The sequence below is a fragment of the Scardinius erythrophthalmus genome (genome assembly GCF_964197995.2).
Source record: "Scardinius erythrophthalmus genome assembly, chromosome: 19".
NCBI classification, from domain to species: Eukaryota; Metazoa; Chordata; class Actinopteri; order Cypriniformes; family Leuciscidae; genus Scardinius; species Scardinius erythrophthalmus.
Window position 1 is genome coordinate 2,630,516 of NC_138239.1, and position 15,982 is coordinate 2,646,497.

The window sequence follows — 15,982 nt, forward strand, 5'->3', positions numbered from 1 at the left end:
CAGAATAGAGTAGAACAGAGTAGAGAAGAATAAAGTAGAACAGAATAGAGTAGAACAGAGTAGAGAAGAATAAAGTAGAACAGAAGAGAGTAGAATAGATTAGAATAGAGTAGAGTATAACAGAGTAAAATTGAACAGTAGAGTAGAAACGAATAAAGTAGAACAGAATAGAGTAGAATAAAGTAGAGAATAATAGAGTAGAGTACAGTAGAATAGAGTATAATCGAGTAGAGTAGAGAATAATAAAATAAAGTAGTAGAATAGAATAAAGTAGATTAGAGTAGAATAGTATAAAGTAGAGTACAGCAGAACAGAATAGAATAAAGTAGAGTAGAATAGAAAATAGAGCAGAGTAGAATACAATAAAGAAGGGTAGAGTAGAATAGAAATAAAGTAGGGTAGAGTAGAGTTAGAATAGAATAGAGTATAATAGAATAAAATAGAGCATAATAGAAAAAATAGAGCAGAGTATAACAGAGTAAAGTAGAATAGAATAAAGTTAGAATAGAATTAGAATATAATATAATAAAGTAGAGTAGAGTTAAGTAGAATAGAATAATTTAATGCTAATTACACTAATTCTATTAGTTCTACTAATTATGTTACGCTAATTCTAATGCTAATAATGCTACCCAATGGGGTGCAGCTGAATATTTTTCCATGACTTTCATGCAACATCTCCATGAACTCGTAACAGACTCAGTGTGTGTGGAGTGACCTGAGGTTGAGTAGCTCTACACACACGCTGATCAAAGGCTCAATAGTGTCAGTTCTTGGCTCAGTGTGTGCAGTAATCAGGGATCTTTAACCACCCGAACGGGTTCATGACAAAAGCGTGTGCTGACCCAGATCCATTAATGAACTCATCCTCCAGATCATGGGTCATGACTTCATGTTATAATTAATCAGAGAGTATGATAATCTGTCCGCATGACACTCATTAACATTGTAAATCGAATATAGTCATATTCCGCCCGTTAATGCGACATGAGGGTATATAATAATCAAGATCACGTATATTCAAGCAACAATATTACTCTCTTACTCCATTAATACTGGATTAATACTGTGACTAATTAATACTAATCATGTCCTGCATTAAAAACTGGACAGGTCGTGTTATTTTAGTATCACTGAGCGATAGTTATTAATATGATAAGATGACGTTTTATTTGTTTACATGCAATTAATCTACAATAGTTTTTATAAATTGTTATTTCAGTTTTAGTTCTTTTAGAAATTTTGCATTGGCAACTAGCTGAAATAAAATACTTTTTTTTACATTTTATTTTATTTCAGTAAATGTAATGGATTTTGTTGTTGAAAAGGTCCAGACCTGAAGTCTCACTGCATGCTCGTGTTTCCTCTTCATGTCGTTGATGTACCAGGCGACTCCCGTCATGGTGTCTATGGCCTCGATCACCACATCATAGCCTTCCTCCTCACGGTCAAAGTGTTTGGCAATTTCCTTTAGAAGAGCAGAAACACAGTTAGAAAGAAGAGAGATACTCTCACTGAAACATCTGTGAACACACAGATCACAGGACGACTGCTGTAAACCCTGAAGACGAATCCTGAGAGGACAAATAACCAAGATATTGCAACTGAAGCAATTTGAACATGCAAATTTGCATAATTAATCAGTGTAAATTTGTGTGTCCCAAAGTTGGGTTTGCGAGTTGATGAAAAGTTAAATTTAATTAAATAATGAAAATGGAAAATTCAGATGCATAACTAGTTTTAAAAATAAATAAAAATAAAAATAAATGGAAATATTACATTTTTTTTATCTGCATGTCACATGACCATTAACTGACATCAGAGAACGGTGAACATGCAAATGTGTTTTTAAATGATTGAAATATTAACTTTAAATCTTTAATGAAAATCTCAAAGCTTTCATATGGTGTTATTTTTCATCAATGTTATGAATTAATTTTTAATATTTTCTGTTTTCATTTAAATTTTATTTTATTTTTAGTCAACTAGCTGTGTTTTTTTGTCATTTCTATTTTGTTTAAACATGTCTGTTTTTGTTCATTTTTATTTCAGTTTTGCTTTAGCTATATTGTAATTAAGTTAAACTAAATGAAATGTTGCCTTGGAAACAAGCTAAAATAAAATAACCTAAATTTTGTATCTGTTAATGTTTAGTTTAAGAAACAAATATAGTTCATGGTTTTTAGTTTTAGTGAACTATAATAACCCTGGTAAATAGGACCATGCAGGCAGGGAAATTATATTAACTAATAATCACAAACAGAAAGTCGGAAATTCATTGTTTAATCAAATTCTGATGTATAAAATAAAGCCTCGCCCAACATCATTTCCTACTGAATATTTCCACGACATTATAATGCATTATAAATGCCAATTTATGCTGTTCTGGGAGGAGAGTGAAAGACAGTGATGACAGTCTAGACGGCACAGGCTGATTGGTCCTTTACTAATTAGCAAGCAATCACATCATTACCGCATGGCACAAGCTGATTGGCCAATGCTTGCTCAACATTTAACCCTCTGGTGCGCTTTTGAGTGTCGCTCAAAAACGACGAATTTTTATTTTATTTTTGTCAATGAAATGAATGTGCTATATTTTAGTTTGATAATGTTTTTTATTTAATATTTTGTATTTTTAGGGGATTTTTTTATACTAAATAATATTTAAGCTGTATTTTTAATCCATTTATTCGCATTTTGAGCATAGACCTGAAAATTTTATTTCTAACTTAAACTGTGGTAAATCTTGAATGCTTTAGAGCAGGGGTGGGCAAACTACGGCCCGCGGGCCACATGCGGCCCGTTAGGCTGTTTAATCCGGCCCGCCGAGTATTTAAAAAAATTGTCTTAAGATCGCATTAATTTTGCCTTTTTTCTTGCAATACTTTGCGTTATATATTTATATATATATATATATTGCGTTGCATATATTTGACAATCGGAATATCAGATATTGCATGCCATAGCTAACAAATGTAAAAAAGGAAAAATGACATAAAAGCAGATCATCATTCATTTAGCGCTGTTGTGGCTGCGGTGTGTCACGTAACAAGCAATGACGCGTCACCATGGAAACCAAACAGACAGCGCCTTAAGCGCATAGACTTGTTGCACGTTAATGTTTTTTCCTTTTTTGGAAACTCAATGAGAAAAAAAATGTTTGGTAACCGCTTGCACACCTTAGTTTTTCCTTTGATTTGTCTGCTATTTAGTTTCTTTGCTCCTCTGGATTTGTGGATGTATCCTGCCCGATTCCGTTTACCGACCTATCGTCCGGCTTTTGACTTCGCTCCCCTGTCTGCCATACAGAACCCGTTTTTTTTTTTTTTTTTTCATTAAATGTTCTGATCTCCCTTTGCCTTTTATGTTTTATTTTATTATTCTTAAAATAAATTTGTATATTCGTTTATTTCCACAAATGTATGACTTTTGGAAGTGCAAATTGCCATTCAGTTTTAATAAAGTTGAATTAACGTAACCTGTAATTTTTACTCTTCTAAGTGTACACTTGCAGATGTTTTGTTTCTAATTTACTGTTAGGCCATTAAATAATAATAAGGATAAACAATATTTAAAAAGTATAGGCTATAATTATCTAACATCTTTAAAAATTAACATCAAAACATAACATGCTAAATGGGGGATATCTACCATAAAAAAAATTATTGTCAGAATGTCGTCTCTCAGTTGTTGAATTTCGCACAGACATTGCCACAACATTGTCTGTTTGCTCAGCCCGATCTTATGAAAGTGCGAATACCACAAATTGTATTTGTAGTGCATAATATGTTTTCGCGTGCATATGATATGCACTTTATGGCGTGAAATAGGCACGCACTCCACACCCCTAATCCTAACCAAGGGGTTTACAGTGTGTAGCATGCACGCAAAAAAAAAAAAAAAAAAAAAAAGAAAAGATTTTTGGGCCGGCTACTGCTACTGGGCCGGCCCTCTGTCAAATTTTTAAAACCCAGTGTGGCCCTTGAGCCAAAAAGTTTGCCCACCCCTGCTTTAGAGCAACAAACTTAAGTTTAATCTCTTTTCAAAGACACTTGGCAGATTATTGCTGAAGTGAAATGTTATGAAAAATACACAAAAATACTATTTTCAATTTATATGAAGTATATATTTTTAAAATCACGTTTTACTCTAAAAACAACAAGGAAATCAAAGCCATAAATCTAAACAAGTTGTGTTCAAAATTTGAGCTTGATATCTCAAAAAAATGAGCTTTCTGAGATTGTGTTTGGCTGCAGTACCAAACGCTTCCACTAGAGGAAATTCATCTCCCATTAATTTCCAATGCGCTCATTTTTAACCGCGAGGAGCACGAGTGTGACTATTTAACCTTTTCGAATCATGTCCATGATTTTTTGTGCGTGTGTTCAAAACAGCAAGTGCCAAAACCTTTACCAAATTTCGGACCATTACAATGACGTGAAAAATTCTAAAAAAACGCAATGTAAAATATTTTGGTCAAAAATGACTGAAGAACACACTGGTTCATTGTTTTGCTGTAATGCTATAAGAGTTCCTCTGAACTAGGGATGTTAACCGATGACCGTTTGACCGATGGTTGACCGTATCAACGTTAACCGGTCAAAATTGTCGGTAGTCGGTTAAAAAAAAAAAGTCATCTCTAAATTAGGTTATTACAGTGGACTAAACGCTACTACAGTTAGCCATCTCATTCCAATTTCTTTTTGTGAGAAGTGAACAAATCCCTCACACTCAATTTTTCATAACTCGCCTGTTTGTACTTAATAAACCAATAAAAACATTTGGCGCGAGGTCACAGCGTTTGGGTTCGCGCCCTCACAAGGTTTGCGAAAAGTAAAGGCAACAGGCTAAAACACTCGAGGTTAGAGCCAGGGCAGACGACAGGATGAAGCGTGCAAAGAAGTGTGTGAGACCATTTCACCAAAAAAGAATGACACAGATGTAAGTTGCAACTTGTGTGATACAGACAGTGCTTAAATACAGTAGTAACACATCATATGATGTATCACCTGAAAACGCGACACCCGCAAGCTTCGGGTGAGAAAGGTAGCCAAAGCGGGAGGCAGAGCGGCAGAGAGATCCAAGATGCGACAGAGTTGCGAAATTGCAATCACGATATTGCACAATATTAGGAAAATATTACGATATTGGGGAAAAATTACATTGCGATAGGCTATTTTTTTCCCAACGATATGTATTGCGAGCCATGATCAATATACTAAAGTCAATAATTACCATTCCATATTAATAATTTCACTAATAAGCAAGCTTCATTACAAGTGACAAAAAGGTCACTTAATATTTTATTCCAAAATTAGAACATATTTCTGTCAGAATTCGGTGAACGTTCTACGCAATCCAACTTGGCGGCGCTCTTAACAGATGTTTGTTTGTTCATTATTTCCTCAAAATAAGTAAAAAAAAATCTCTCTCTCTCTCTCTCTCTGTTTTCGGTGCTGATGCAGTGACGCGTTCATGTAAACGGCACCTAAAAGCTGTCACAAAGAACCAGCAAAAGTAATGATGAATGAATGAATATGTAAAATATTGCGATGAGACATTTTAATTGTCTATTAATAAACAAATGTTTTCTGTGTCGGCTGCAAAGGTGAAGTCTGACTCGCGATCTTCGCAGTAATGAACGCGCCGGAGAGAAATACACATTTACGGATTAAATCGTTTTATTTTGTTTTGAATGGTTCTGTTTAAAAGTAGAGATTTCTGTAGATAATAGATCTATTTCTATTTTTTTTTAGGTGTGTGAGGCAAGTATAGGCTACCTTATACGTTGAGTTTCGGTTCATGGATGATAGCTTAACGTTAGCTCCAGTTCAGGCGCTGGCGCCTCCGTGTGTCGTGCATAGCTATCTGCTATTTACTTTTTATTTTAGAAAATTGGATAATGAAACACTGATTAAAATTAAGATACAATTAATACAAAACGAAATTCGTTTTAAAGAAAGGCTTTGTGCTTTCTGTTTGAGGTCTCTGTGAAAGTTTTAAAGCAGTCTTTTAGTGCCGCTTTGATCGGTCGCGTCCGTAATGGAGAACTGTCAAGTAAAATAGTTTTTTTCCTCATAAATGCGAACACGAAAAATAAAAGACAAAAGACTTTTTTTAAAAAAGACAACCATCCACAACTTTATAACACTCCAGTCAAAGTACCTCTTTTTGGTCAACATCCTCCTTTTTGTAGACGAAATAGTCCCAAATAGCTGATTTTGACTTTCTTTTTTGTACGAAATCATCATTCTCTTAATACACCATGGGTGCTACTACCCTTCACATCGCATGTTCCGGCGATGTGACTATTGCTCATGCGCACAGCCCTACTAGCATATTTTAAACTAATCGGTTAACCGGTTTCAACCGGCTAATGAGGCTCGGTGGTCGGTCAAGAAAATTTTTTGTTTTCGCCATCCCTACTCTGAACCCCTCCACCTCCCCAGCTCCACCTGCCTAGATCTGCTACGGGATTAATGTGTGTCTATGTATGCATGTCTATGTATGCAGCAGAATTATATCTCTATATCTTACATGCTCTGTGTATATTAGCAGTACCTGAAGCAGCAGGTGATATTTCAGGATCCTCTGAACCGGTTTGAGCAGGTAAGAACCCAACGGAAGAGAGCGCTTGAGCGACGCCTGCCGATCCCTGAAGAACTTGGCCAGAATTTTATTCCTCAGACAGTCGGTCAACACCGCCACTGAACTACAGACAGACACACGGACGGTTTAGAGACTGATTACTTGCTTCTTGCATCAAAAATCATGTTGAAAATTAGCCTCTGATGCATGAATTACTATTTTGCTTGTTTGCTAGAGGGACATTTGGTCCATTTTTTTTATCAGTCATGTTTAATCTATGTCAATAAATAAACATACAATGGCATAAAAAATGTATTGTGGGTATGTGTCAAATGGGTTTGCATGCAACAGCACACTTTGATGAAAAAAGACTTTTAAAGATGCAGTGGATGTCATGCACTGAACGGTTAAATACAACATCAAATCAAAACTATTTTGCATAATTAATAATCAGTGCAAAAATTCTGTAAAACTGGGGTTCATGAGTTGATAAAAAGCTAATAACTAAATTAGGGTCGCACGATATATCGGCCCCATATTGGTATCGGCCAATATATGTTCATTTTTAATGTTAGCGTTATCGGCCCAATATAAAAAAAACATTACAGCTGATAAAAAATTTATTATTTCCTTCAGCTGAGACGCTTCAGATGCGCACTGTTCAACATGATGGTTTTAAAATCGCTTGAAATATGATTTGAATCACTTCAAAAAGGAAAATACAGTTCAGTGCAACATGTGCAGCGCAAGTCTGTCATATCGGCTACATAGAATTATAATGAGAATATCATAATTGTGTGTTTGGGATGTGGATTTTAATGGTGAGACTTTTGTTTTTGTAATCAGGCTCTCAAAAATTATATAAAAACTTGAATTTCGATTAATCGGCCAATATATCTGTTAACGGCAATCAAATATAAAATAATTATCGGTTATCGGTATCGGCCAAAATTTTCATATCGGTGCATCTCTAAATTAAATGTTAAAATGTATAACAATAAACAAACAATAAAAGTTAAACACTCCCTAATTGTGTTTACCTGCGACATCAGAGAACTTTGAATATGCAAATGGTTTAAATTATTGAAATGTTAACTTAAAATCTCTGGGTGACTAAAAAAAAATATTTCAGGCCAGCTGACAAAAAAAAAGGTTATAAATGAAGATTTTTAATTTTTTTATGATGCAACCAGCAGTGTTATTTTAGTGTCATTGAGATACTATTATAGTTAGTTATGCGTTAAAGGTCATCACCCCTGGTGGTTTGCATGCAACATTACACTCTGACGAAAAACACATTTAAAGATGCACCGGATGTCATGCATTGCATTCAAGGGTTAAATACAACAAGTGCATGAGATATTATATCTAAACAGTCATAGGAGTCTGAAATGAGTGTGTTAACATCCTAAAACAAACAACCCAAACCAAACGGGACACGTTCTGCATCCCAGCAGGCTCGTGTCACTCAAACTGTCTGTCTGATGTGGCTTATGAAGGACGTCATTGACTCAGAGGAATAATCTGTCACATGCATCAGTGCCGACACACACCGGAGGCAGACACACACAGCGCTTCACTTACTTCGGGTAGTTTGTACAGTACTGCGTGTAGATCTCGAAATAGTTGCTCTGCAAATCAAATGCGAGAAGTTTAATCAGTATTGTAAAGGAATCTGAATATTTAGTTATATTTTGTGTTTAGTACCTTGTCCACAAAGCAGCGGGCGATGGCCACAGGATCGCTGGCACACATGTCTAACGACTGTAATAACTCACTAGAAAAGAAAACAGAAAACTTTAGCATTTTATCACGGTGACTTATTGACCATAATAACCTAACAATCATGAAAACAAGAGTTTCTAAGGTTTCACAAATGACAATGTTTGACTGTAAATGTGTAACACTTTACAATAAGGGTTGCATTTAATAACATTCATTTACATGAAATTGCATTGACCTTATTGTAAAGTGTTAACAATAAATGTTGAGGCTTAACTTGTGATGAACTCATTTTAAAATTATCAAGCAAGATGTAAATTAATCATGCATTTGGTTATGAGTGCTGATAACAGCACATCTGAAGAGGACGTCGTCTGGAAATGCAAATCTCACACGGTGGAGTCACACACGTAACACACTTGCCCGGATCAACGGTTCGCTTCAGTTTCTGGTCTCGTGAGGCACTAAAGACCCGCGGCTGTCAAATATGATCGTCTGATTCACGCTGGGATGAGTGTGTATTGTACATCTTTGATGCATGTGAAGTAATTTACAGAACAGAAGCTGTTTAAATCAAAGTTCATTTGTATTAATAATTTTAAAAAAGTGTGTGCAAAAGATATGATTGCTGATGGTTTAAACTACAGATTTAGACTATTAAATATAAAAACGATTTAAATTGAGTAGACGAAAAGTGAGCAAATACTCTAACATTACAAGTATTTGCTGTATTTAAATACAAATGGAACAAAAAAAGTTCAATTTTTTTTACCTTTTGGTCTATGCTGATACACATTTTATATACATACACACACACACACACACACACACACACACACACACACACACACACACACACACACACACACACACACACACACACACACACACACACAATTGTATTAAAATAAAATAAATACAACAATAATTATAATAAGAGCTATATTAAAACATTATTTACTAGTATTTACTGTATTTAAATACAAATGGTGAGTATACAAATTTTGTTTCAAATACAAACAAAACAGTTCTATGCCGATAAAAAAAATATAATTTAAAAAATAAAAATAAATACAATTATTAATAAATGTAATATTTAAATATTATAATTACAAAAAATAAAATAAATAATTGAATTAATAATTGAATAAATGAAATGATTATAATAAAACAAATAATTGTAATAAAATATGTACAATAATAATTATAATACCAATTATATTACACATTTTAAATCAATCTATTTACTGTATTTAAATATAAAAAGTTCAGAAAAAAATAAACTTTTGGTCAATGCTGATATAAATTAAATATTATAAAATAAATAATCATTTATAAATAAAATCATTAAAAAATATTAAATATGCATAATATATTAAATATAATTGCAAACAATTAAATAATAAAATAAATGATTATATTAGGATAAATATAATGATAATAATAATAATAATAATATTAAAAACAATTTTTTTAGCAATATATTGTACATTTTCAGGATCCTCAGTAATATTATGTTTTAGCAAATAGAAGAAAACAGAAACAGCTTCCAAACATTTTTAAAAACCAAACTGGACATTTGAACACATTAAAGACCTAAAGTACAGATCCGACACGTGATCATGCGTATTTACAGAGCAACTGTTCAAACACGCGCGTGACGAGCATGCATGTGCACCGATGCTGACCGAAAACAAACCAGCCTGTTTATTTGCATCCCACATCTGAAGCCAGAGAACATCCGATCCGTCCTCATGTGCATGAATACATGCGACGTTTAAACACAGAACATCAGTCCTGAATAACTCGCTTTTGCAAGTATGGTTTAGTTATCAACTCTAAATTACATTACATGCATTAGCAAAGTTTTAACCTATACTTTGATATAGGTGTGCATTGCATAAAAGCGATTAAAATGTTTATGCATAAGTCATCACGGTTGAATCTTACCTGTTGAACTCGTAAATGTGTTCAATATTCCCAAACAGCGAACACACTTGGTCTGGTTTAATGGGAAGGTTCCTGGTGTCTATGATGTGCACAAGATAATCCTGCAAATAGGGAAAAAAAAGAGCATAAATATTATTTCAGACTCAACCAATGACAAACTATTCTCCATCCTGATTGGTGCTGTGATCCTTCACCGGCTCAGCAGAGGGCGCTAGAGACCTGGAGGAAACTAAACGCATTTGAAAACACTTTTACTTGCAAATGAGCTGGTCTTCTAAAGCACATACATAATAGTCATACAAGAATAATCAAAGCATTTCATCAGAATAAGCTCATCTATTTTGTTTCTTGGTTTTGCATACAAATGGTAGCATGGTGTTATTTTTTGATGTATCATTGACTACAATGCAAATATCATAGTATATGAATATTATTTGAGTATGAGTATTTATTCAGCATCATGTGTACTACTAACTGAGACGTCGCTGTAGCCACAGTACTTCTTTATAAGGTTAACAAGCTGACTGATACTCCAAAACTAAAGTTGTGCTCAACACTATTGACAACACACACAGACACACAAAATAACTGCTATGCATTGATATAATTTTCACATTACAAAAATGAAATTCAGATTTTTTATTTATTTTTATTATAGTAATGATATTGGCATGAACACTGGCTTAATAATGAAAAAAATAACAAAAAATAAAAACACACACAGAGGTCTGAAACACTGAGCCATCATCACACACACACACCCATAGACACACACACACACACACACACACACACACAGGTCTGAAACACTGAGCCATCACCACACACACACAGGTCTGAGCCATCATCACACACACACACCCATAGATAGATACACACACACACACACACACACACACACACACACACACACACACACACACACACACACACACCAGGGTTTCCGTTGTCCGGTAATTACCGGACATTGACCGGAAAAAAAATGAAATGTCGGACAAAAATAAATCTCTCCGGTCAAATTGTCCGATTAAAATTGCCTAATAATCCCGCCCCCCTAACACAATCTGAATTTGAGAATAGCCTAAGCCTAAAATGTATAAAGCAAAAATACACCGACATTTGGCTATGTTATAAAGGAACAGGCTCTACCGTTTGAAAGTTATTAAACATTATTACATGGCTTGGTTGAATTCCAATGTGGAATGCGGTCTGTTATTTCTTGATATCAGACGAAGTGAAGCACTAGCGGCGCCAGGATTTTGATTGTAGGTGGGCCTCCAGAAAACTGGATGGGCCAGTTAAAATAAGCCAAAAAATAAATAAAAACGGGTTCCCCTTCATCTCCGTTTCAGCGCTTTTCTGGGCACTGAGGACAGCGACTCAGTAGCCTACCTGAATTTAATGCGAAAAAAAAAAAAAAAACTTGAACAGGATTTTTTTTTCAATACAATTACAATTTCATTGAATATAATTTTAATGAAATTATAGGCCTATTATTTTTGGTTTATTAACAGCAACAACAGCTGTAAAGATGAAGTTGACGATCGCCATCTCCATGAACGCGCCTATAGAGAGAAATGCACATCATGGATCACATAATCAGAGAGTAGCCTATTTATTTTCGTTTTAAATTGTTTAAAACACGTTTCAAGCTTTTTAAGATATATTTCATGTCTGTGAGGCCTACGCTGAGTTTCGTTAAGTTAGGATGAGATGCGCTGCAGTTCACGAGCAATGCAAGTGACCGCGCGGGCGCCTCAATGATTAGGCCAATTGTCTGCTATATTTGCTGCTTAGCTATATATTAAATACGGGCAATTGGTTGATAAAAAAATATTAAAATTAAGATACAATTTATTCAAAACGAAATTCACTTCAAAAAAGTCTTTCTACAAAACCAAACTTAATTAAGTGGTCAAAATCATGTCTGACCCGCTCCATGTCTCTCGATATTGCGCATCCTATCTTACTCGTGCTGTTCACTTTTCATAATCAACATAAATTAAAAAATAACATTATAATATTTTAACAAATATTAAACTAAATGAGCTTATTTAATGGCTACAACACCTATAGTAGACAGACTCTCTATTTGTACAAATTGCTGCACATTCATTTTATTCAGAATTTTGCACACATAAGTTGAAAGGCATTTGTTTGTGCATGCATAGCAAAACATATCTGCAACATTTATCAAGTTCACTGATAATTATGCGCGCATTTATTAGGCTAATTATTATCTTAATGAATAATGAAACATGGACGAAGCATATAAACTGCGTTGTTTGTTTAGAATGGAATGGATCGCAAATAGATCCGAATGAAGAAACGTAGAAAATGGTTCTCGAGTGTTCCTACAGAGAGGGGGTTCTCGCTGCAGAATCGGATCAAGACGAAGCAGTGAAGTCGCCTTGCGGAGAACAAGGTTACGCGGCTTATGCGCACTGCAAGTTGTAGAGAGACACTGGGAAGTTCGCTTGAGTAAAAACAATAGGCTTCAGATATTTTATGTGGAGAAGGGGGATTGGTTTGTTAAACTATGAATTTGAAACCCTAACAATTGGCGTTGATTGACGCCAAACGGACGTTCATGTTTTTTTTTTTTTTTTTTTTTTATGTGAAAGCTAGGCTAATAAACATGTTGCATTCGGCCTGATTATGTCATTTTTTAAGTTACATAGCCTGCCTCCAGTTTTCCTCAACTTGACTAATTAAGAGGCGATATTTGACCGGCATATCATTGAAATGTCCGGAAAACCTCTGCCGGTCACTTTGACCGGCACCATTTTTTTCTAGCGGAAACTCTGACACACACACACACACACACACACACACACACACACACACACACACACACACACACACACACACACACACACAGGTCTAAAACACTGAGCCATCATCACACACACACACACACACACACACACACACACACACACACACAGGTCTAAAACACTGAGCCATCATCACACACACACACACACACACACACACACACACACACACACACACACACACACACACACACACACACACACACACACACACACACACACACACACAGGTCTGAGCCATCATCACACACCCATAGATACACACACACACACACACACACACACACACACACACACACACACACACACAGGTCTGAAACACTGAGCCATCATCACATGCACACACACACACACACACACACACACACACACACACACCCATAGATACACACACACACAGGTCTGAAACACTGAGCCATCATCTCTCACACACACACACACACACACACACACACCAATATATACACACATATACACACACACAGGTCTGAAACACTGAGCCATCTCTCTCTCTCTCTCTCTCTCTCTCTCTCTCTCTCTCTCTCACACACACACACACACACACACACACACACACACACACACACACACACACACACACACACACACACACACACACACACACACACACACACACACACACACACACACACACACACACACACACACACACACACACACTAATGCTCATATTAGGAGATGGCTGGACGGCCGGTCTGGCTGAGGCTCGGGGAGTTCCACATCCTTCAACCGGAGAGCAAACATAATGAGCAGATCTTCTGCATGACAGCCTCCATTATACATCAGCATCACATGATCATCAGCTCAGCAGAACATGCAGGGAACGTGACAGACACCATCGGACATGCGAAAGACATCGATGCGGAGTAAGAGTCAGGGTGTGGACTGGGAGAACGAGCCACTCTCTGCGAGTGTGTGTGTGTCCATTAGCAGCGTTTGCAGTGACCAACGATCTGTCCAGTTTCAGCCAAACACACATCAGACCAGGAGGGTGTGAATCACCATATATGGGCATTTTCCTGTAGTTTACATTGACCAATGCCAAACCCATTCGTTTATTTTAGAAAGCACTTCACAGCCGCACACATAGTTCAAAAGTGCTCAACACTCCACATATAACACACAATAACTAACCTAACAACAAGTAAAGACACTGAAGTCCCGTCCGAATGTGCATCTCAGTGATCATGTCGGACAGGAGAGATTACGGCGACTTCAGTCTGTGGCAAAACTCAACTGTTTCACACACACCATCAGATCAGAGAGAAGATCGACAGCACTCGTTAGAGGCACGAAACATCTTTGCCTATTACCAACACAATCCAAATCTTTTGCCACAGACTCGTTCCAGCGTCTAGAACGCGACAGATGCTTTATCAAGCGTCTCCATACTTGGAAAAAAACTGCGGAAAACTACTTTTCAACAGGAAATGACGGAATATTTCCGTACATATTTACAGCGGGTTTATTCGCACGGGATTAGTGTCTCCTGAGGTCATCCAGACCTTTTTACTGACGGTAGAAGTCGCCGTAATCTTTCCTGACACTAGGCGCGTTTCCATTACAGATTTGCGCAAAACTTTTGCGAATTTTTCTAAAGGTCGACAAAAAACTATTGCGAAATAACGGCGTTTCCATTAGCCGATGTTATGCGACTAAAACTTCATTTTTTCCTCTCGCGATAATCATTCCAAAAATCATGGCAACGGATGTTAGTAGGTTTATGCATCTCAGCCACTATTATTATTAATAAAAGGAGACGTATGTGTGTTATCCAAGCATGCCGTCTCGATCGCCCCCCGGTGGCCGGTCCTAGTATAGGTCATAAGCCCCGCCTCCCCGTGTTATTCAACGGGACTTGAGACCAACTAAACAATTTAATTACACTTCAAATATCTTTTTTCCAAGGTGGTTTCTGTCATTTACTGTAGTTTTTAAATCACACTGATGCAAATTCAAGTGTTTGTTTTTAAAATAAGTTTTTAGTTAGTTATTTGATGCTATATAAACGGTGGTGTGACGTCATGATTGACAGCTGTGATTGACAGGTTCTCTGAGCGAAGCAGTCACTGAAGCACCAACGGACTTTTTTTCAGGATCTTCGGAGGACTGAGGAGATTGGAGCTTTAAATTTAATATCTAAATTTCTATAATTAGTTATTTCACACCGAGAGTGAGGGCGGGGCCTTGATTCGCGGCTTTACTTCCTGCTCACGACTGCGCAGACTCAGCGCCATCTCGGGACACTGGCGGCTTCAGTTCTCACCAATGGAAAAGAGCGAAGGGGTGTTTTTTGTTTTTTTGTCTATGGTGTTTTCCAATCATTAATGGAAAGGAAAGACTCTTATACTGTGAGCGGCTCATATGAGGAGTTTCTGGGCGTTTCTCCCTCAGATCTGCGTCGAGGTCTTGATTGTGGCATTTATTTGAGGTTTAGAATCCAGTATTCCTGTAATTATTTTGTCTTATATGAGTTTAATAAAGATCTCAGTCTCGTATTCTGTCCAAACACACCGCGTCATCTACGTCAGCTGACTTGTAAATGCGCAAAAACGGTTTCCAGTGCAGTTTTGCGAAATGCCTAAAAAACCTCCTCATGCGAGCGGGAAAACTTTGTCCATTAATATTACAGACGTCCTGTGGTAAAAGTACATTACTCCATCTACCCTTATAAAGTTACTCCTGTCCGAATAGGGCTTAAGGCACTAAAAACACTCCATTTCCAACAGGAAGTCCATTTGATTATTTAAGGAGCTAAACTAAGAGCTGAGAAACACATTCAAGAACCTGAATGGACTCCGATTTCAAATTCCCAGACGATCCTAGTAACATATGACATCAGTTTCTGACTAACTATATCCAAC

The 15,982-nt window shown here is 36.4% G+C and overlaps 1 protein-coding gene across 1 annotated transcript in view; it reads right to left on the reverse strand.

The window, feature by feature from the left end:
• LOC308707683 (pleckstrin homology domain-containing family G member 3-like) overlaps positions 1-15,982 on the reverse strand; it is a 63,248-nt gene that overhangs the window by 11,726 nt on the left and 35,540 nt on the right. The window contains exons 4-8 of the mRNA XM_081394300.1: positions 10,261-10,361; positions 8,296-8,365; positions 8,173-8,219; positions 6,562-6,712; positions 1,337-1,468 (exon numbers count right to left, since the gene is read on the reverse strand). Coding sequence (XP_081250426.1) covers positions 1,337-1,468; positions 6,562-6,712; positions 8,173-8,219; positions 8,296-8,365; positions 10,261-10,361 — 501 coding nt within the window. The remainder of the gene's footprint in view (positions 1-1,336; positions 1,469-6,561; positions 6,713-8,172; positions 8,220-8,295; positions 8,366-10,260; positions 10,362-15,982) is intronic.